This window comes from Nicotiana tomentosiformis, chromosome 10 (assembly GCF_000390325.3).
Source record: "Nicotiana tomentosiformis chromosome 10, ASM39032v3, whole genome shotgun sequence".
Classification (NCBI taxonomy): Eukaryota; Viridiplantae; Streptophyta; class Magnoliopsida; order Solanales; family Solanaceae; genus Nicotiana; species Nicotiana tomentosiformis.
Genome location: NC_090821.1, coordinates 23,974,123 through 23,998,750, shown reverse-complemented (window position 1 = coordinate 23,998,750; position 24,628 = coordinate 23,974,123). Strand labels below are relative to the sequence as shown.

The window sequence follows — 24,628 nt, the reverse complement described above, 5'->3', positions numbered from 1 at the left end:
CCTAATAAATACATAATACGGCTCCTAAATATATACTATCATAAGCCATAGTTTACTGATGTTTTTGCACCTCAATAAAACACAATCACCACAAAACCATGATAAATTAATGTGGTTAGAATGGAACATTGTATGTTGATAAATTTTCTCCATATCTTGGCAAATAAATATAACCTTGAAGATTTACTTTATTGTTATTTAAAAGTCATAAAGCTATTAAATTACTCTTTCGGGAGTAGCGGGCAAAAATCTTACCTATACAAATTTATAAAATTAATGAAAATAAAATAAAAACGAATGGCAGATAAGCCGATAAAAGCAGGGAACTTCGAAATGTCCTTTTCGGCTTAGAGACGTATTACATCGTCATAATTCCTTATTCGAGGGGTGTAGTTGGCATATTAATCAACCAACAATTTTCATTATTCCATTCAATAATTGTTTGTTTGCCACCACTAAAGGGATTCCAGTTACCCAATTCACTGAAAACTTAAATTGTGTATAATGATTTTATCCGTTTCCAATTTTATCGAATGTCTCCAAACAGATAACTAGATAAGCTCTCATCGCCTCCTTCCCCTTTTCATCAGCTACAGAATCAATGTGTTCTTATGTGGTTGAATAGAACACGCGCTACGCAATACTCATCGTAAATAAAGCCGCAGCGCCATTCTACTTTGGAATTCGGAATAATCAAAATCCCAAGTGAGGATGTGAAAAATTGGTCAAGCCAAGGTTGTCCCTAGGGTTGCTATAGACAGGCCAAATGCAGCAAAGGCGTTTTGGGCGGATTCCGATTAAGCTAATCCACAATCCATTCACCCCTATTGTTTCTGTTTCTAACACCCATCCAATTCTTGATTTCATCTCTGGACCTTTTTTCGCTTTCTTTATCAAAAGATGGAAACGGTGTTAATTTTAAGGTTTAATAGCAAAATCATGTTCATTCGCCCTCCGATAAAGCAAAGTTGATGCCTCCACCCTGCAATTTTTTTTATTTTATTTTTGGTGGATAAATCAAGAAATACAACCAACTTAAATTACAATGGTAGTAATAAGACTGCAATTGTAAAATAAAAAGATCATACCAGCCAGGATGAACAACAAATCGACCAGTGGAAAGCGCCCAGTTAACCTGTTAGAAAAACTTGCAATTAAACCTCTAAAAATACATTCCACATACATAGTTCAGGAGGACCAAAAAGAATGTGACTAAGAATAATAAGTAATGATGTGACTCGATCACACAGTGCAACGTATGGTAGACTTCTCCACTAGCAGCTCTCTACATTTACTTAAAACATTTCATTCTCATTTCTCCAAGCGGGCCACTAGTTTCGTTTCCCTAATTTTTGTTGCAAATGGGTATGGGATGTGAGCAGTGTAAAGTGATAATATTGGGAAAAATAACACACACCTTGTCTGTCCCAAGAGAATTGGCAACCACATGGGTAACCAGCTCATCAATTTGACTACTGCAGACAGCACCAAACTGTTCAGCTGTCTGCCACAAAGGATGCAAATGAGGATTGGCTTCACCAACAGGAAATACTCTGCTGAAGACAATACGGCAACCTGCCAGAATCTTCTGTTGTTCTGTGGCTAAGATGTTCCTAACATCAGCTTCATCTATGGACCGATGTTCAAAAAAATTCTGATGTATTCTTTGAATAACCTAATTGTATGAAATGATACAGAATATCAGTACCAAGAAATTACTCTCCTAGAGATTTCTTATACAAGATCAAACATCAACTCACCCCCAAACAAGAGGCCAATGTCCCATCTTCTGGTCTTTCATCATGATCAATCTCAAGAAGAGAAGGACCAGGGAGACCAAATTGTCGTCTACTGCAAGGAAAGTAAATATACCTATAGATACAAAAATATTAATCGTAGACATTTGAACAGCACAATATCTGCCATAGTATGCAGATACACTTGAGAACTCGTTCATGAATGACATCAAACATGCAATTACCTCTCCACAACAATCAAATTTAGCTTGTTATGTGGCCAGACTCTCACAGAATCATCTATAATCACAACAGCAGACTCCATGCCCAAAACCCCCTCCAAGTCCTTACTCTTAGGAATCCTTTCATCCCCATCAAGTGGATCTCCATCGTCACCCCTGGAGATCACTCGTCCAGCAAACAGATCCCCTTTTGGATCTAGCAATTTTGCCATCTCCGTGGCATATAGCTTGTTCCCCATGGTATAGAGATGCAGCTCAAAAAGCTTGCTAGCCTAAACCAGCACATTATTACAAAAACATAAAAATAAAGAGAACATTCAATATCCGATCTCTAGCTATAAATACATAGACACATATATTAGAAAAACAATTACCTTTTCCAAGAAATTCCAGATCCCAGGCCGTAATTTTGTCCACATTCCCATGTGCAGAAACCGGAAGAGGTGCCGATAAGGTTTTTCACGGTCTTGTTCCTCTTTCTTCCTCAAGATCTCTTGATGGACTGGGTCGATTTCAACAAACTGAAAAAGAACAAGACCATAAATATAATCACTACGGACAGAGAAACTAAGCTCAGAATCTACGAGTTCTAAAGGATTCTTGCCTTTGCTGAATTGAGAAGAGTATGGTCCAAGTCCAAGACAAGACAGAGCTTCCGAACAGAAAACATTTTTTTCTGTTCCTCAAGCCTCCTAGTCCTTTCTCTCTGAATAGAAGCTCTCTGCTGGTCACTATACCCTTCAAATAGATGCTCAACATTTCCCCAAGAGCTCTGCGGTTGCAATGAATCAGGAGGAGCTTTTCCAGAAGCTAAGCCAGCATCAGTCAGCAGTTCACTTGATTCAGAAACTGCCCCATTTCCTTCCAATCTACTCGGATGAACTTGCATATGTTGTGTTGGAGTTTGAGAAGCAGCTGCTGGTGACGTGGATGTTGGTGAAACAGAGATCATATCAGCGATATTTTTCAAATTTTTGGTGAATTGGCGAGCAATGTCTGGTGGTGTAGTAGAAGGTGTCACAGCTGACTTTCTATCCAACTGGTCTTCTGGCCTTTGGACACAATGACTGCTTGTCATGGCTTGTGTGCCTGCTACACCCGTTTTACATTGATCAGCAGATCCAACATTCCCACTCTTTTGAACTGCAGTATTATGAAGAACACGCCGAGGGTCGCGGGGTTTCATCCGGACTTTAGCCACTTCATCCTGCAAATCCCGACAATGTCAGATATTTTGGAGGATAACTAAAGTAACATAAAATATCAAACACTGCTTAGAGAAAAGGCAGAAATAAAAAGGAAACTGTGCGATAAAAGCAGTAAAGAACTCACTGCAAATGAACTCATTCTTCAGAAGGTTGTAAATAACTTACTGCTGCTGCTGTCTGTGTAGGAGCCTGAATTATTCCAACTGATCTCTGCCCAATCATAGAAGTTCTGGAAGCAGCTACATTCGTTGATGGAACTGCTCCAAGAATAGAGCTAGAACTAGAAGCTAGTGTGGTAGTTTTAGAATCATCTGCAGATTTCTGCTGTTCCAACTTGATTATATTCATCCATATTGATGGATTTATAGCAATGTCTTTTAATAGAGAATGCAAATTTGCAGAAGTACCAGTCAATGGCAAGTTCACATCAGCATTAACTATGACACTGGGCATAGTATTGCTAGTAGAGACACTACTTGTTACTTGCTCCAATTTCCTAGTGCCATTGCCACTGCTATCTGTAACATAGTTACTACTCGTAATTGGCAATCCCGCAGTTCCTCTATGCTCTAACCAACCACCATTTCCAGTCGAAGGTCGCACATCACTCACAATGATTGAGTCAGTCTGTTCACTTCTTTGTCTCTTCAACAATGAAGCATCAAAAGCTGGTTGCTCTGCTATCTTCTGCTTTCTTGATTGTATCATCTCTAAAGAAGCCTCTAATTTTAAATCAATGTTTGGGATAGGCAACATCTTCATATTCAAGTTCTGAGCAGCCGCCTCGCTGGTTGCCAATCTGAGTCTGGGATCTCTACTTTTTGCAGTAGAAGATCGCAAAGAAGGATTTGGCAGAAAACTAAGAGGATCTGCATTCCGAGCAGTTCCAAGTCCTTGTCCAGCCAGAATATTTGTCGGGGGAACAGAAGAAACTATTGGTAGCCAAGTGCTAGATGTATTCAGAATGCTGGCATTATGTCCAACATTAGAACTGGAAACCTCCCCACCGGTGTCCCCTTCCCCACTATCACCCTCATCGGATGGGGTTGGACTTGGAAACTTTTCACTAACAAAAAGGGAACTTCGACCAAATTTTTGTTGATAGGAGGAAACAGCTTTAAGGGCATCAGTTTCATAAGGATGCAATAAGGAGCTCCCTTTCTCAAGAACACCCGTAAACATGGGCAACTCCGGTTTCACCACTCCATGTGCCTGCGTGGATGCTTTTGCAATAGGGAATATTAGTGCAATTTCTCGTGTAGGCGACGGAAGAGTATCTATATCGTGGTCCTTATGGAGATCTAGCAGAGGAACAGATAACCGTCTAGCTTTAGAATTGGCTAATCCTGGTTTTAAAGATTCAAATGACACATTCTGCTCCTTAGGACCTGAAGATTTGGTAGACTCAACATCTAAATCACACTTCTTTAGAGAAGTAGAATCCTGATTTGCATTTTCAGAAGATGTATGAGAATCATTCATATCTAACACTTCAACAACTTTGATCCCATTGTCCCGGTCATTGTCTTCAGTAATTGAAGAAACAGCTGACTGGTTTATAGAGAGAATCACCGCATCCACCTGGGACATCAATGAAACAGCATAAGCCAAGCATTCTCAATATATATGTGTACTTTTATGGAAAACACACCTCTTTTAACTGCTCAGAAGACAAAAGAGAAGGTACTTGGCTCTTTGCGTGAAGAAGTAACCTGCAAGCAAGTTAGGATGATTGAAAGGTCTCCAAATGCACTAGGAACTAGTATATATACCGATGTCAATCACAAGACGTAAATGTAAAAGAAACAACAAAAAACCTAGATAGAATCTCTCTGTTCTGTTCCTTCTGATTCTGGTTCATGGAGCAGAAAACCTGCAAAAGAAAGAGATTTAAGCATTCAGAAAACCACATTTTTTCCAGTTATGGAATTGGCTTGAAAGATGCGCCATCTTACAGAATTTACGGTTTGAATTGCAGTCATAAACAGTCGAACCAGATCGTCGGAATCTGGAGAAGCAGCTAGTTCCCTCACGCTGTCCAATGAGTTTTGCAATTTGGAACAGACCACAGGAAAGGATCTAACAGCAGACAGATAGAGCATAAGTAATTAGTCAAAGAACCCATTTAATTGCAATCAAAGCTTTCTTGTGTAAGTAGTTATTTACTAGATAAATTTTTCAAATACAGTTTTAGAAAGAAAAAAAAATGGTCCACTTTACTTACTTCTCCATTTCGTCTATAGTAACACTAAGAAGTTGTTCCCTAATCACATTTGAAGTTTGAAAGGAGTCAAGTTGATCATCATTATTGGTAGCACCAGCATTTACCACAAGGACCTCAGCATCCAAGTCGATCTCGCCTTCCTCCAATTCTCCTTCCTCCATAGCATCGTCGTCAACATCAATGATGACCTTTTCCACCATATCAGAAGAAGATTCCACAGACTGCTTGGAGTTGTCGTCAGTAGTCATGACGAAGAGTTCGTTTAAAGGCTTATTCTGCACGGCCTGAGCCCAAGCCAGGTTATACAAACCCCGTGCGTAGTCCCTCGAGATTGGGTACTTATATACATCTCTCATGGTCCAAACCCTAGTACTCGAATTTTGATTTTGATTTTGATTATGATTATTCGAATTGACAACCTTAGTAGTAGCAGTAGATGTAGGTGGGTCTTGTTGCTTATTGAAGGCATCCTCACTGATTTCTTCAACCGATGCCGAATCTGAGATCTCACCCTCCTCTACATCTCCAACTGCTGCCGTATTACATTCTTCCATCCTAGGGTTTTTTCTTACTTAAATAAATACAGGTGGATTCAAATCAGCAAATACAAGTATAAATATGATGAAAAATGATTCTGTACACCCAGAATTAAAAAGAATGAATTTGAATTTGAAACGATTAAGAGCGTAAATTTAAAAACAAAAGGACAAAAAAAAGAAGCGGAATCCCAAAGTTATGATTATTGGAAACAGAAATTAATTCATACATTTATGAATCGGGAAATTCGGATAAAAAGACAGTGGGATGGATCTGGAGAACGTTCGAAAAAAGCCTCTTATTATGAAACGCAGAGAGAAGAGCAGGAAAGGCTCTATGGGGAGGAAGGGAAGGGAATTTAAGGGTAGGGGCAAGAATCTAGGATGGCTTGGCAAGGATCAATCTCAGTCGTCCATCTCATCCCACTCCAAATTCAAGTGGATTTGGTAAAAATAAGACTGCCCACGCACACCAACGTCAGCGCAACGCGGTCTAAATTTTTTTCTCAGAACGAGGGAAACTTCAACCAAACGTGAAAAATCTACAAAAGAACAATAATAATGCGAAGGGCAGGATTGGAATGGCTTATGAGTTATTTTATTTTTCAGGACGGTAAAATTGCTCGAGGAATGGAGGTAGACTACAATGATTTTGTTATACAAGAACACGGTTGATATTTAAAATCACAATAATTATAGGATATCAAGTTACTAAGCCACACTCAGGGATCGCTCTAAGGTTTTGGATAGTGAGGCCATTGCCTTAGGCCCCAAATTTTGAAGGCCCCAAATTTATTTTAAATTCTTATTATTATTATTACTATTATATATTATATAATTTATATAAACAATTAGAATTAAAAAAGTGTTACAGTATATTTTTTGTTACTTGATTGAGGTTATTTTATACAATAAATTTATAAATTATGATAATTTTCTTCCCTCATTAATTAATATATTTGACAAGAGTGGGTTGCTGTAGTGGTGAGCACCATCCACTTCCAATCAAGAGGTTGTGAGTTCGAGTCACCCCAAAAGTAAGGTGGGGAGTTCTTGGATGAAGGGAGCCAAGGGTCTATCGAAAACAGCCTCTCTACTCCAGGATAGGGGTAAGGTCTGCGTACAAACTACCCTCCCAAGATCCCCCTAGTGGGATTATACTGAGATTAAGAGCCTCCGAATATGATTTCGCCTTAGGCCCCAAGATCTGTTGAGCCGCCCCTGGTCACACTATGAAGGTTTGGGATAGGGTGGTGGAGATGAAAATGAAGAGGGGCGTGTCTATTTCTGAGAATCAGTTTGGATTACTACAAAAGTCATTCATCTTGTTAGGAGATTGGTGGAGCAATATAGGGAGAGCAAGAGGACTTACATATGGTGTTCATCGACCTAGAAAAAACTTACGACAAAATCCTAAGAGAGGTTCTGTGGAGATATTTAGAGGCTAGAGGCACACATGTTGCATACATTAGGGCGATTAAGGACATATACGACGTAGCCAAGACTCGGGTGAGGGCGATAAGAGGAGACTCTGATCAATTTTCATTCATAATGGGGTTGCACCAGAGATCAGCTCTTCGTTATTGTTTGCCTTGATAATGGATGAGTTGACGCGATACATTCAAGGGGAGGTACCTTGATGCATGTTATTTGTAGATGATTGTCATGCCCCGACCTCGGGAAGCGCGACCGGCGCTCAACCAATATAACCAGACCGAGCAAGCCTGTATAATACATACACTTTCATAGTTTGAATTGAAACATGCGGTACAAATACAACATTACTAGTCTGACTTTCCAAACACCAACATACAACCTACACTATGTCTACGGAGCCTCTAATAGATACAAAAGAGTGCTATGATAGTGCCGGCAATAAGGCCCCGGCTATACTTCAAAATATAATGCACAAAGAATAAAAGATATACGACTCCGAAATGAAGTGGGGCTCACCAAGTCAGCTGGGAAGAGGGTGTACTGCTATCACTGATCAAAGTCGCCTACTGTGAAACCACCTGCATCCATTAAAGATGCAGCGCCCCCAGCAAAGGGGACGTTAGTACATGTCGAATAGTACTAGTATGAAAACCAAATACCCCCTTCAAGGATTGGGAGTACAACATGAATGTGACGAATCATAGAAGTGATAAAAGATCTTAAATAGCCATTAAAACTATAGGAAATTCATTTTAAGCTTTCAATAACATTTATAAATTTCAAGTTGGGGATCCTCTATAACAACCTCTACCATAATACCACAATCTCTACACAAAGCGGCCCTGCCGCCTCACCCCAATGCGTGCGGCTGGAGGTATAATCACAATGCCACAATCTCTACACAAAGCGGCTCTGCCGCCTTACCCAATGTGTGCGCGTGGAGGTGTAATCACAATCTCTACACAAAATGGCCTTGCCGCCTCACCCAATATGTACGGATGAAGGTGTAATCACAATGCCACAATCTATACACAAAGCGGCCCTGCCGCCTCACCCCAATGTGTGCGGGTGGAGGTGTAATCACAACACCATAATCTCTACACAAAGCGGCCATGCCGTCTCACCCCAATGTGTGCGGGTGGAGGTGTAATCACAATACCACAATTTGGATTCTCAAAACGATAATAGTTTGTACAAAATATCTCCTTTCAAATCAAACCCTTTGTCACCCTTGGCCTTAACAAATATAAGTTCATAAGATTTCATCATATGAGATATAAGAATTTTATCACATTGATTTCGTACGAAACTTTATCCCCAGAAGGGGTATAACATAATTAAGTCAAATAGAAAATCATTAACACATGAGGATTCTGACACGTTATGCAATTTGGGAATCAATTTACTAGCTTGGATATCCCACCTCAATAGTGTTTCAAGTTTGAACTACACACGATGAAGTTTTGTACGAATACGAGAATTCTGATACTAGTAGAAGAGTTTAGCCTTCATACCTCAAAAGAGCTTTCCTTGGTGTAACAATAACGTCCCGACACTCCTAACGATGCCAATCTATAGAAGAAGGGAGAATTATAAGCATGATTAGAGGAATTCGTATGGCAAGAGCTGCTACAATGACAACCCAACCTTTCCTCAACTAATTCAACAACAAAACCACCCAAGATTGTCCAACAACTTTCCCACAATCCCTATTAGCTCATGCATGTGATAAGTCTACTCTCATCACCCATAATTAACCCAAATCCGAAATTAAAAAATTGGGAAAATAAATTCTTACCTTTTAAAAACCCTAACAAGTTCCTTTTGATGAAATTCCAAGGCTTGATAAGAGTTGAGTAGTGAAATCCTTAAATCCTTCCCTTTCTCTCTCTAGAATAGCTATATTCTCTCTTTAAAATATTAGATAATCCCTAAAGAATGACCCATATGGCTAGATAAAATGAAATGGGGTCGGGTTATGAAATTAGAAAAATGGAGCCACGATGCAAATCTACGGTCGTATATGTGACCGCATAATACTTCTGCGGTCCGCAAAATAGACCGCATAATGGCATTCCGGAACTAGGCACTTCTGTGCAGGTATGCAACAGGTCTGTGGTCCGCAGATCAATTCTACGATCGCATAATTGACCGCAGAATCTCCTTCCGAAATTTCTCATGATAGTTCTGCGATGGATGTGCGGCCCGCGAAACATTTATGAGGCCGCATAGTTGACCGCAAAATGACCTCCAAAATTGGTCATTTCTCTGCTTCACTCCGCAACGGATCTGCGGCCTGCGGAGTAGTTCTGCGATCACATAATGGACCGCAGAAACGCCCTAACTTGCAATAATTTTTCTTCAACTCCCCAATGCACTGTTCAACACAAAAGGTCCGTATCGCGGCGAGCTTGCTCGCCACGAAGAATTTCTACAATCCTCAAACGTATTAGCCCACCTCGGTACCACAAAACCCCGTATTTTAGGTAAAATTTTACGGGGCCTTATAATGGTATAGTTCTGATTGACGAGACATGAGGCGGTGTTAACGCCATGCTAGAGGTTTGGAGGTTGACCTTGGAGTCTAAAAGTTATAGGTTGAGCAGGACTAAGACAGAATACTTAGAATGCATGTTCAGTGATATGACTTAGGAAGTTAACGTGGAAGTGAGGCTGGACACATAAGTCATTCCCAAGAGAAGAAGTTTCAAGTATCTTGGGTCTATAATTTAAAGTAATTGAGAGATTGATGATGATGTCACACATCATATTAGAGCGGTGGATGAAATGGAAGCTTGTATCCGACATCTTGTGTGATAAGAAAGTTACACTAAGACTTAAAATGTAAGTTCTACAAGCTGTTATTAGACGGACTATATTGTATGTGACAGAGTATTTGCCAATCAAAACCTCTCATGTTCAGAAGATGAAAGTAGTAAAAATGAGGATGCTGAGATGGATGTTTGGGTATACTAAGAAAGATATGATTATGAATGAAAATATTTGGGACAAGGTAAGAGTGGCCTCCATGGTAGGCAAGATGCGGGAAGCGAGAGTAAGATGGTTTGGGCATGTGAAGAGGAGATGTACAAATACCCTAGTGAGGAGGTATGATAGGTTGGCTATGGTGGGGCCAAAGAGAGGTAGAGGTAGGCCGAAGAAGTATTGGGGAGAGGTGATTAGGCAGAACATGACACATCTTCAGCTTGCCGAGGATATGACACTTGCTAGGAGGGGGTGGAGGTCGAGGATTAGGATAGTAGAGTGGTAAGTAGTCGTGCATAATTCATTTTCGTACATCTAATGCATTTCTATACTTGTAGTACTAGTGTAGTCTCGTACTTCCTATTCTTAGATTTCTAATACTACCTGTTTTTTTTTGCTTCGGTTATCTTATTTTCTGGTTGTGGTTATTTTTTCTCTTTACATGGATTCTTTTCTGTCGTGTTTTCTTTTCTAAACTGCTATGATTATACTTTTTTTTGAGCCGAGGGTCTATCGGGAACAACCTCTCTACCTTTATAAGATAGGAAGAAGGTCTGCATACACACTATTCTTCTCAGACCGCATTTGTAGGACTATACTGAGTATGTTATTGTTGTATGTTAGGCATGCATATTACCCTAGCCACACATGCCAGCTTAATGAACATTTGGTCAGGTTTGACTAGTATAACACATGCATACCACGCACTATTCAAATTTGGAGCATAAAACAGCCTTGGGAAACTATTCTGCATATGTTCTTCAACTTCATCTTTCGTTTTATCTCTTCTATAGCTTCCTCGTTAGATTACTGATGTCGCAGGCGTCTCAAAATTCAATGTCCTCTATAGAACCTGATGTTTGCCTTTGTGGCGAATACTGTGAGATAAAGACCTCAACAACTCATGAAAACTCCGATCAAAGATATTGGGATTGTAAAGTGTCATAAGTGAGTAAATTTTGTGTTTAAAAATTATATAGGGTATGTATTTTTATTCAATCACTGAAAAATATTATTATGGACCACCGATAAATTGAACAAGATTGTCGCGGCTGAGGCGGCCCTCGGTTTGACAATGATACAATGACCTCACAAATTAATGTGAAGTTCTAACTAAAGTTTAGGCTCAAAGAAATTGAAGAAGAGAAAACATTATTTAAAGCCTGAACAGAGAAAAGAGTACTTCAAAGATATGTTGAATGAAACTAAATAGGAGAGGGATCATCTGAAAGAATTGAATAAAGATAGAAAGTAAAGGAATCGTCTAAGGTGGTTGTGTGTATTACCGTTGGTGTTTTTTATCTGGAAATATTATATTGGTTAGGTTTATTTGTATCATTTTTATGTATTATGTAACGTCCACACTTTAATAGTAATTGTTCATATGTTCTATATTATGTGTTATGCATTGTAATGTAATCATCAACTTTTTTTAAAAACGAAGTATGGCGTGTTTATACAAATTTATTCTATACACTATTTCTTACAAAACTATTATATCCTATATTAAAATAAAACAATACAAATTGCATAATAGTTGAAATTCGACTAATTAGTAGGATAGAAGCCTAAATATTGTCATTTGATAGATAATCTTTGTTTGCTAAAACATCTATTCTTTCTGTTAATGTCAAAGTCCTATCAGTTGATGTCGCTTGTACGGTTGTACCTCAACCAACTTAAGCATGTAGAATCAATCACGTCTCAATAACATTTAGTTGTTCTCTTTCCTAATCCCCTTTACTGCAACCTCGCATGCCTCCCAATCAGTTCGAGGCATGGTTGTAGAAAACCTTGTCGGGATGAAAGTCGCGAGCTTTTTGAAGTCACGAATAAGGCGTTGTGATTCGGCATGCCAATATGCCCAACTACGTCATAGACCACAATAACACTCACATGGGTCTAAAAAATTTAGTTCACAAAAATTGTCATCCCTCTCTATCAGAAGGTTGTGTCGAACTCGATTTGAGTGTTATCAGGATAGGGATCACCAGAATAGCTGTTTTGATTAGAAATGCCTTCATCACTAGCATTCAGGTCCTTTGAAAATAATACACACTAATCTATATTTTCTCTGCTCGACATGGCTAGCAATGTTAGGATGTTTATAAATTTCTATGGAATGAATCCATGCTTATATAGTGAAAATAAAATGCAAATAGTATGTAATACACATCATCATGAAAACCTAGAATTTAATTTGGTCATGAAAACGTATTGTCATCTGACATCTCACAATCAGATACCCAATAAGACGTGGCGATCCATCACGACTGACTTGAGTTAGGATACAACACATCTTCATAGTGTTGTTCTCTTCTTGAATACGTTTCGGGGTTTAATTGTAATGCTCATTCGAGTTATTCGACTATTTAAATCCTTCATATATCCAATGCGCAAGCCATATCTATTTCTCCAAATATGTCTCCAGGATAGAATTCATTTTAATTGAAAGAATTACTTCCACTCTGACATAGCTAATGGATGTTGATGTATGTTAGATAGACATCAATTACCCTTTATAGTACACATATTTCTTTAATTCGTACTATAATGACTCAATCAACCATTTTGTGCTTTAGCATTATGTTCGGCAGTCTAAGACTTTGAGTAGCTTCATATGATGCATAATGACGTGCTTGTATGGTTCGTTTCAATGTTCGATAGGTTTGGGATTGATTTCGAAGAGTTGATCAAGCTTTGACTTTTGAGTAAACAACCTAGGAATCGGGATTTGAACGTTCCAATAGGTTTACATGGTGATTTTGGACTTGGGCCTATGTATGGTTTGAGTCTCGGGTGGTCCGGGATCGATTCAGCGCCTTATATAGGAAGTTGGCAATTTTGAAAATAAGTGTTAGAAAATTTAATTTGAAGTAGAATTATGGGAATTCGGGCTTGAATTTGTGTTTTAGAAGATCAAGCCAGCTTGTTATAGGTATTCGGACTTAGTCGGATAATTTGGAGTCAGCCCAAGGGGCTCAGAAGTGAACTGGACGCTTGCTGCATAAGTTGGTAGTTCTTAAGTTTGGAAGTTGGAAGAATTGGATATTTGATGATGATTCCATGTTTTTGCATTTGGATTGGTGTTACGAGTGTTGGTACAAGTTTGGATAAGTTAGTTAGACTTGTTGGTATGATTGGATGAGATCCTAGTTGGCTCGAGTGAGTCTCGGACCACCTGGAGCATGTTTGGAATTGGTTGATGTGCTAGTGTCTGGTGTTCATTGCGTTCGCGAGGGGTGTCTCGCATTCGAGATGAAGTAGTTGGGTTGGAGATCATTTTTGCTTCACGTTCATGCTGGGTGAGTTGCATTCGCAAGGTCTTGTGCAGTTGAGCTTCGCGTTAGCGCTGAGGGAGTCGAGTTTGCAAAGAAGGAGCTTGGAGTTGGAGGTTTGGCCTTCGCGTTCGCGAAGGTAGGGTCGCGTTCGCGTAAGGCTGGACAGGTAATTCTTCGCGTTTGCGAGTAGAGTTATGCGATCGCCAAGAGGAACTTTTGACATAAGTAGATTTGTGCTTTACGAACACGAGACACGTACCGTGTTCGCGAAGGGTAGTACCTAGGCAGACTTATAAGTTGTGAGCTTGGGACTTAGCTCATTTTATCTCAATTCTCTCATTTCAAAGGTGATTGGGGTGATTCTTGCAGGCCATTTTTATCATCTATCATAATGTAAGTTATTCCAACTTGTTGAACTAAATACATGGATTATATATGGAATTTAATATGAAAATTGGTAGGAATTATTGAAAATTATGTGATTTTACCTAAAATTTGGTAAAAAGAAACTTTGATCACCAAATTGGACATAGATTAGAGAATAAATTATATATTTGAGTTCGTGGTGCTATGGGTAACATCTATTTTCGAGAATTTTTGGAATCCGGGCGCGCGATCCAGGGGTTGACTTTTGTTAACTTTTCATGGAGGGTTGGAAATTATTTCTAATTGATAAATTATGGGTTCTTGTGTAGTTTTTGATTGGTTTGCACGTTCTTTGGTTAGTTTCGGGTTGTTCGAATTGGTTTGAGGTGTTAGAGCGGCGTAGGAGCCAACATCAGATTTCAAAGCTAGGTAAGTCTCTTGTCTAACCTTGTAAGAGGGAACTTATACATGTCGATGTTCTATCTACTATATGCTATATGTTATGGGAGCTACGCATGAGCGAGTTAACGAGAGTACGTGCCTATGCTAGATTTTGGCACGTCTAGGTAAACTTATATACCATGCTTTAGCTGTACCACTTGAGTTAATCTTGCATGTTTAAATGCTTTTATTTTTTATTTAGACTGAAACTAGACTTGTGTAGTTTACCGAGCTTTGTTATTCTAAAGACTAGGCATGATACTTGATTAGCCGTGGGATTATACCTTCACTTATGAATTTACTCCAGTGTTGTACTTATTTATTCGGAAGTTTCATGATTATTTAACTCATCTTATACTCATGAGTTTGGCTAGTGACCTGTCAAAAGTTGCATTATTCTTATGGAATCGGGTTGTTCGCCTCAGTAATAGTCTTATAAAAACACCCCGGTGATATTCTTATGGGATCGGGCTGACCGCCTCAGCACCGCTCTTATCGGATCAGGTCGTTCGTCTCGACAGGATTATGTGGAATATCTAATCGCCTCAGCACTACTTTTATGGGATAAGGCTATTCTCCTAGACAGGATTGTATGGAATATTTCGGTAGGGAGATAATGCGTACTTGAGCATCTTGACTCAGATTTGGCATTTGCACCTGATATTGGTCAGGTATACTCCACTCGAGACAGTAATTGGTACTTGACGGTTTCGTATTTGGTTTCTTTTATTGGAAAACATGTTATACATATTTATCTGCTTTTTTGCTACTACCTGTCATGCCTCATACCTGTCTATTTCTTATGTACATCTAATTTACGACCCGATGTTAGGTTTGTTACTTATTAAGTACATGGGGTCGATCGTACTCATACTATACTCTACACTTTATGTGCGGATCCAGTTACTTCTAGACGTGGTGATTTCTAGAGTTCGCATCAGTTCCAGATTGTGGAGACTACGATTGACAATCAATTCACTAAGTAACCACGGAGGCACAGATTGGCACATTAAAGTAATACAGCAAATCGCGTAGAATGCACGACTCACACAAGAAGTCACAATTATTCCAATACAAGAATAACAACAAACAACCAAATACAATTAAAAATATAAGTGAAATGATTTAAGGAAGAAAAACAATAACCCTTCCAACATAGAATGTGCAATGAGAATCACAACCGAGGTACCGTCTCATAATCACATTTTACAAGTCATAATCACAATCTTCCTTATATCACCGCGTGAGCCTTACATTTATTTTGAAAATATTTTTCTCAAAATAGCTACACGTGTTTTAGCCCCCTTATCTCATCGTGTGGCTTCAAGTAATTCCCTTACTAGCAACAAGCGTATAAATCTCACCTTATCTCACTGCATGCCAATCAACCCCTATCTTTATACCACCGCATGTGTATCAATATCACAATATAATAACCAACTCACACCACATGTACCCATATGCCACAACACTTGCCAAAATCAATAATACCAATGTTATCACAATGTATAGCGCATGGCTCAACCACAATGTGAACAAGAATCTCAATAATAACAAAATGAATAAGAAATACTCAACGAGGAAAGATATCTTAATAATCAATAACTTCAACCGCAATGTGTTAATAGCTTTCACAACTTCAACTTTAATAACTCAAAATGAAGGTATCATCACGAACTGACAACTTCCAATTCAAGTGTATAACAGAAGCTTAACGGTGAATAAGATAGTATGAAATGGCAACTACGTCTAATATATAAGAATAAAACAACACGAAGAGACATCATGCAATAACAACTTCAAATAAGAATAATTCAACAATAAAAGAGGTAACATGATAATAATAAAGGTAATAACTTCAAATAAAGCATATAAGAGAAAACTTTACAATAAAAGAGAGAACATGTGCTAACAATGTCAAATAGAGCATGCAAGAATAAATTTAACAATAGAAGATATATCATGTTATGACAATTTCAATTAAATGCATGGAAGAAGCCTAAGAGTCTAAACCAGTAAAAATACCACATATAAGCCCGTGTACACACTCGTCACCTCGTATACACGTCTTTCACATAATTCAATTAGTATAATTAAACCCAATCCTAATGGATAGTTCCCCCACATAAAGTTAGGCAAGATACTTACCTCAATTAGGCCAAATTAACACTAAAAAATAGCTTTTCCTTTAAAATTTGCCTCCGCATGGCTCAAATCTAACCAAAACCGGCTTAATGACATCAAACAATGCAAGGGAAATCAATTATGATAGATAAAGCTATGATCTTTACACAATTTTCTAAAAGTCAACAAAAGTCAACATCGGGCTCGCTCGGTCAAAACCCGGGTCCAAGGGTAGATTCCACCTACCCATAGCCCCACGAGTCCGTATATGTATTTTATTTTTAAATCCGAGTCCAATTCGACTCTCAAATCTTAAATTTTTATTTTTCAAAACATAGACAAATATCCCTAAATTTTTCCCTTCAAAATTCAAATCCCATGATTTTGATATTAAATCTCATAAATAATCATGTAATATAATTGAAAATTGATCAAAATCACTTGCGCAATAGTTTGGTATGAAAATCTCTCCACAAAATCGCCTCCCACCGAGTCTAGGGCTCAAAAAGTGACAAAATGAGACTAAGTCCTGAAATACAAATCTTATAACCAGCCTCAGATGTCGCATTTGCGACCTGAGGTTTGCAAATGCGGCATAGAAAATGCGACATAGGCATCGCAAATGCGAAGCCTGACCCAACCCTGTTTTTATCGCAAATGCGACAACTAGTCTGCAAATGCGAACCCAGCTACCATCGCAAATGCGATGCTTTTCCTCGCAAATGCGAGATCTCTTCCCAGCAGCCTTGATTCGCAATTGCGAATAAAACTCCACTAATGTGATGGTCGCACTTGCGACCTTTTCATCGCAAATGCGATGACACCAAAACCAGCACACAAAAGTTTAACAAAACAAATCCGAAAACCAATCAAAAACTCACCCGAGGCCCCGGGACTCCAAACCAAACACCCACACAAGTACATAAACATCATACAAACTCTCTCGTGCGATCAAAATACCGAAATCACATCTAGAACCACGAATCAGATATCAAAACACATGAAATTTACAATGAACTTCAAGAACTTCCAAAAAAACACAACCACGCGTCATATTCCTATCAAACCAACTCGGAATGACAGCAAATTTTGCAGAAAAATCACAAATGACAAAACGGACCTATTCCCAGTCCCAAAATCAAAATCCGAACTCGATAGCCATAAGGTCAAACCATGGTCAAACTTAGTAAATTTTTAAACCTTTAAATTGCCAACTTTCGGCATAACAAGTCAAATCAACCTAGGGACCTCCGAATTCAATTTCTGGTATTCGTCCAAGCTCAAAATGACCGTCCGGACCTAACGGAACCACCAAAACTCCTATCTGAGATCAAATACGCAAAGTCAAACTTGGTCAACTCTTCCAACTTAAAATTTCTAAAATGAGAATCATTCTTCCAAATAAATTCTGAATCGCTCGAAAATCAAAACTAACCATGCACGCAAGTCGATATACATAATGTGAAGCTACCCAAGATCTTAAATCACCGAACAAAGTACAAATGCTCAAAATGACCGATCGGGTCGTTACAGTATACTTTTACTTACCATATGTCTTCACTTATTAAATGTCTTTACCGGCTACATGCTTCTACTTGCTACATGATTTCATATATTGATAGGCTTTATTTGAACCATGTTCTTACTTGAACATCTTTACTCGTTTCATGCCCTACTCTCCTTTGCTTAACCAGATTGGGTGACTTTTAGATTGGTTGTGTGCTATGCTTTGTGGAAGCCTTGTCATTATATATGATAGACTAGATTTTGATAATGTACTGCTCATCTTACTCTGTTTGAGTTGTATTACCTAGTTGAATGTTGCGAGTTCGTTTCCTTAGTGTTACGTTGTGAGATTTTTTTGCATTCGGTTGTTGTTGTAGTTTCATATAATATTACTGTATAATGGGATCGGGTTGTACGCCGCAACAGTGATTATTGATATTGCAATCGGGTTGCACGCCGCAACAGTATTTATTGATAGTGGGATCGGGTTGCACGCCGCAACAGTGTTTGTTAGTGATGTTTGGCTATAATCCTTGCACGTACTTCATGATTACCGTTTCCTTCATAAAAATGGATATGAGGTTATGTCTTGTTCGCCATGTCTGTGAACTTATTCCATAGCCTTTCAGCTGATGCTCTTACTATTATTCGATATATCTCTTGCCTTATTTTTCCTACTTATTATCTACGCAGGTACATAGTAAGTGAGTATCGTTTGACCTAAAAACCTTGTCACTACTTCACCGAGGTTAGTCAAGATACTTACTGAGTACACGGGGTCGGTTGCACTCATGCTACACTTTTGTACCTTGTGTGCAGATCTTGGAGCTGCGTAGCTGTGGAAGATGAAGCCTTGCACCGAAGACATTCCAGTGTTCTAGATTCAAGCTACCTCTTGTTCATGGTATTTTAGGACTTAAACTCTGTTTATGTAAATTCAAACAGATATTGTACTTATTCTTCATTTTGATTTTGTAAATCTAAATCATAGTGGCTCATGACTTTTACTACCAGTCCTTGGGAGGTTGTATAGAATTCAGTCATTTTATTTCTCGTTATTAATAATCTATCATTTGAGTTACTTGTTCTATGTTTGGCTGCCATCACGACTAGGTAGTTTTTGGGTCGTGACATTTGCTCGTTGTTAATTGGTTATAAATAAATAGGTAATTAGATATAGATTTTAATTAAAATGAAAATAAAAATATTTTAATTGATTACTTTTTTTGAAAGAAAAATGTATAGCACTTAAAAGTTTTGCCTCTAAATTCTAGAAGGATAAAATTTTATTGAATTTAAGATAAAAAACCATTTTTTGAATTATGATGAGAAAAATCATATATATACAATGGACAATACTGCGTATCTGAAATCTTAAAAGGCTGTCATGAGCAAAAAATTCACCTAGTCGTGATGGCACCTAACTCAACACGCTACATAAGCCAAGCAATAGTCAACCCAACTTTAATGAAAATAATGAGAATTTAATAAATAAAATAACTGAATTTCTATACAATCACCCAAGGATTGATAGTACAAGTCATGAGCCACTAAGACTTTAGAATTACAAAGCTGGTATAAAAATGATTAAAACATCAGTTTGAAATATACATAAACAGAACTCAAATCTAACACTACCAAGGACAAGTGGTAGCCATGTCCGGACAACGGTTAATCTTCAATGCCAGCTCCCACCATGTGTAGCAACATTAGCTCCAAGATCTGTACACAAGGTGCAGAAGTATAGTATGAGTACAACCGACCCCGTGTATTCAACAAATATCATAACTAACCTCAGCAAGGTAATAGAAGCAAGAATTATAAATGATACTCGTTAATCACCTATACAGTTCATAATTCCAATAAGTACAGAATAGTAATATGATCAAATCATGAAATTACGGATAAAACCACCTTGGTGCACACAATTTTCTCAACGTACCTTGCTCAGTCAATAATCCAGCATATAAGGAGAATATCCAAATAAATCAGGTAAGCAGTCAAGGGAATTGCAAGTAAAGATGTAATGCAATAACCAAATATCAATCAGTTGTGGCGTAACCCGATCCAAACATAAATTACAATACGGCTCTAAGGCCCACATCATAATCTTAATAACCGAATCAAATTATTATCCAGCCTTCCCAAGGCCTACATCAACCAGAAACTCGTCGGTTTCTCAGAATTCGCATGTACACCATTAAGAAGGAACATGAGAGGGTGAAACTAGGGGGATAGATCCATATCCATACGCCGCATGGATAACTCACGTGTTTCACGGATAATTCATGTGCTAACAATACCAACCACATAAACAACTGATGTGTTGCACGAATGCAACGACCCGACCGGTCATTTTGAGCTTTTGCACTCAGTTTGGTGGTTTGAGGTCATGAATAGCTTCGTATGATGCATTATGACTTATGTGTATCGTTGGTTTTGCTATTAGGGTGATTTGGGATTGATTTGGAAGAATGATTCTCATCTTAGAAGCTTTAAGTTAGAAGAATTAACTAACTTTGACTTTTATGTATTTGAACCCAGATCGGAGTTTTGATGGTTTCGTTAGGTTCGGATGGTGATTTTAGACTTGGGCGTATGCCCGAATTTGCATTTAGATGTTTCTAGAAGGTTTTGGCGCTAATTGGCGAAAGTTGGCAATTTGAATGTTTGAAAAGTTAATAGGTTTGACGGGGAGTTGAATTTGATGATATCGGGTTTGGATTGTGGTTTCGGGAGTTGGAATAGGTTTTTATGTCATTTGTAACCTGTGTGCAAAATTTGAAGTCATTCCGAGTTGATTTGATATGTTTGGCATGAGTTTTGGAAGCTAAAAGTTCATAACTTCATTAAATTTGATTTAAGGTGAGTTTCGGGGTAGTTTCGGACCATTTTTAGGCCATTTTCAACTGCTGATTTTTTGCTACAGGGGTGTGCATCGCGATTTGTTCTAGGCCATGATCGTGAAGAGTAAAATTGAAACTTGGACCTGTGAATTGCATTTGCGGGGCAAGCTTCGTGTTCGCGAAGAAGAAATTTATGTTGTCACTGAGCTGACTTCTGGAGGCTATATCTTGCAATCTATAAGGAATTTTGAGGTGATCAAAAAACAAAAGTTGTAGCCCTTTGTGAACATCAATCCGTTTATTATTTGGAGTTTTGTACAAAAAGTTATGGCTGATATACTACATGCTGTCTGGGAAGAGTTTGGAAAGGGTTAATGGAATATGTTCATCGCGATCGCGGGGAAAAGTCCACGATCGGGAAGGGTAAAAATTGTGTTGTACATTTTTGGAATCGCGATCGCGAGGGTGGTGAATGTGATCGTCAAGAAGGACGTTTGGCAGTGCATTAAAACATCCAATTTCGGGATTTTAAGTTCATTTTCTCTACTTTTTGAGTTCTTGGAGCACAAGTAAGGCGATTTTGGAGGAGATAAACACCCAATTCTTGAGTGTATGTAATTTTATCTTTGTTTTGATTATATATTTTGTTTTTGCATGTATTATTACACCTAAATCAAGGATTTGAAGAGAAGAAATTGGGGGATTTCGTCTAAATCTTTCTAAAGTGAATATTTGAGATTTGAACATCAATTCGGAGTCGCATTTGAGTGAAATTAGTATAGTTGGACTCGTAATTGAATGGGTTGTCAAAATTTGTGAGACTTGTCGGGTTTCGAGGTGCGAACCCGGATTGACTTTGAGTATTTGATTAAATTTATCATTTGGGTTTGTTCCCTTTGGCATTATTTAATGTTTTTGAGTTGATTTTGGCTAGTTTCGAGCCATTTGGAGGATGTTTTGTGCGGGATGGCATTTCTAGAAGTATTGTTTGGCTTGCTCGGTATTTGATTTGGCTTGTTCGAGGTAAGTAACATATCTAAACTTGGATTTGGGGGTATTTAACCCTAGGAACTATGTTGTATGAGATGTATTGGGGTGACGCACATGCTAGGTGACAGACGTGTGGGCGTGCATCGGTGTAATCATGATTCAAGTTGACCTTTAAACTATTACCGAACTTGTTTTGCTGTTATATCTTGTTGTATCTGTGTTCTCCCTACTTGTTTGATTATATGAGTTGTGATTCATGTTAGAAGTCATATCTAGGCTATGTGATTATTTGGTTGAGACCGTATGAGACTGTTTATGTTGTTTTGGGCTATCTAATTTAAATATAATTATAAACTCAATCATGATCCTTTATTTGCATATCATATCTTAGTCTCCGTTCATAATTCGTCCTTACATCACATGTTGTTGTTGTTTTCCTTATGTGGTACCGTTTAGGCTGAGTGATATGAGATTGTGAGCTCGTGAGACTTGAGAGGTTGATGACTGAGGTGGGCCTGGGAGCTATGTCGAGAGAGTGTTTTGTGGATCGGGCTGCACGCTGCAACATGCCATATCGGCTTTATTATTATTATATGGATTAGGTTGCACGCCGCAACATGCCTTATTGGCTTATTATTAATTATTATATGGATCAGGCTGCACGTCATAGCAGACCATATTGGCTTTTGATTAGCGTTTGGGCAGTATCCGCCTATCCAGAGTCTGACATACCAGTAGCGAGCGCGGGCATAGTGATATATACACGTGCTTTTGTGAGGGGCTTTTGAGCCAGGCACCCAAACAATGTTGAGTGGTTGTGTGTGTGTGTGTGATGGAGTGGGGGTAATTGAGTCAGGCATCTTGAGTGTGTTGAGAGTGAGTGTGATTGACGGTAGCACGGTAAAATCATTTACTTGCCATGTATATTTGACATGTAGGCATAAAGATGTATTTTCCTCATGCTAGATAGTATATGACATTTGATGACTTGACATGTATATTGACGTGTAGGCATAGAGATGTAGTTTCCTCATGCTATTTGGTAAACGAAAAGCCCTATCTGATGTTGTAAATTGGAAAACAATACAGTTCTTTTTTTGTAAACACATGTTTAATTGATTTTAGTGGTAAGATGGGTCTGTTAGGTCTAGATGGTGATTTTGGACTTGGGCGTATGCCAGGATTTGCATTTGGATGTTTTTAGAAGATTTTGGCGCTAATTGGCAAAAGTTGGTAATTTGAAGGTTTGGAAAGTTCATTGGTTTGACCGGGATTTGACTAATGATATCGGGTTCGGATTGTGGTTTCAGGAGTTGGAATAGGTTCGTTATGTCATTTGTAATTTGTGTGCAAAATTTGAGGTCATTCCTAGTTGATTTGATATGTTTCGACACGAGTTTTGAAAATTGAAGATTTAATCGTTAATTAAGTTTGATTTGAGGTGCGATTCGTGATTTTGATGTTGTTATGTATAATCTGAGACCCCGAGTAGGTCTGTGTTATATTTTGGGATTGGTATGTTCAGACGGGGTCCCGAGGGGCTCGGGTGAGTTTCAGACCATTTTTAGGCCCTTTTCAACTGCTACAGGGGTGTACATCGCGATTGTGGAGCTTTGGGCCGCGATCCGAAAAGTAAAATTAAAACTTGGACCTATGAATCGCGTTCGCAAGGCAAGCTTCGCGTTCGCGAAGAAGAAATTTCTATTGGCACTAAGCTGAATTCGGGAGCTTATATCATACAATCTATAAGAAATTTTGAGGTGGTCAAAAAATAAAAGTTGTAGCCCTTTGTATCTAGTTTTCAGAAAATCAATTTGTTTGTCATTTGGAGTTTTGTACTAAACATTATGGCTAATACACTACATGTTGTCTGGGAAGAGTTTGGAATGGGTTAATGGAATATATTCATCGCGATCGCGGGGAAAATGAAGCAATCACGAAGGGTAAAAACTATGATGTACATTTGTGGAATCGCGATCACGAGGTTGGTGAACGTGTTCGCAAAGAAGGACGTCTGGCAGTGCATTAAAACATCCCATTTCGGGATTTTGAGTTCATTTTCTTTACTTTTTGAGTTTTTGGAGCACAAGTAAGGCGATTTTGGAGGAGATAAACACCTAAATCTTGAGGGTAAGTAATTTTATCTTTGTTTTGATTATATATTTTGTTTTTTCAAGGATTATTACACCTAAATTAAGGATTTGAAGAGAAGAAATTAGGGTTTTTGTCTAAATTTTTCTAAAGTGAATATTTGAGATTTGAACATCAATTTGGAGTCGGATTTGAGTGAAATTAGTATGGTTAGACTCATAATTGAAAGGGTTGTCGGAATTTGTGAGTTTTGTCGGGTTCCGAGGTACGGTCCCAGGTTGACATTTTGGTAGACTTTGAGTATTTGATTAAAGATTCGATCTTTATCGTTTGGGTTTGTTCCCTTTGGCATTATTTAGTGTTTTTGAGTTGCTTTTCGCTAGTTTCGAGCCATTTGAAGGATGTTTCATTCGGGATGGCATTTTTAGAAGTATTGTTTGGCTTGCTCGGTATTTGATTTGACTTGTTCGAGGTAAGTAACATATCTAAACTTAGATTTGAGGGTATTTAACCCTAGGAACTATGTTGTATAAGATCCATTGGGGTGATACACATGCTAGGTGACGGGCGTGTGGGCGTGCATTAGTGTAATCATGATTCAAGTTGACCTTTAGA

At 38.4% G+C, this 24,628-nt stretch overlaps 1 protein-coding gene across 1 annotated transcript; it reads right to left on the bottom strand.

Annotated features, from left to right (window-relative positions):
* Nucleotides 1–339: 339 nt before the first annotated feature.
* LOC104117976 (RNA polymerase II C-terminal domain phosphatase-like 3) lies at nt 340–6,401 on the bottom strand. The gene is made up of 13 exons (XM_009629231.4): nt 6,177–6,401; nt 5,411–5,981; nt 5,142–5,265; nt 5,004–5,059; nt 4,838–4,898; nt 3,352–4,767; nt 2,583–3,185; nt 2,353–2,499; nt 1,982–2,250; nt 1,761–1,872; nt 1,418–1,675; nt 1,089–1,135; nt 340–982 (listed from the first exon to the last, which is right to left on the bottom strand). The coding sequence occupies exons 2-13, from the start codon at nt 5,962–5,964 to the stop codon at nt 919–921; spliced, it is 3,711 nt and encodes a 1,236-aa protein (XP_009627526.1). The 5' UTR covers nt 5,965–5,981; nt 6,177–6,401; the 3' UTR covers nt 340–918.
* Between the last annotated feature and the right edge of the window lie 18,227 nt (nt 6,402–24,628).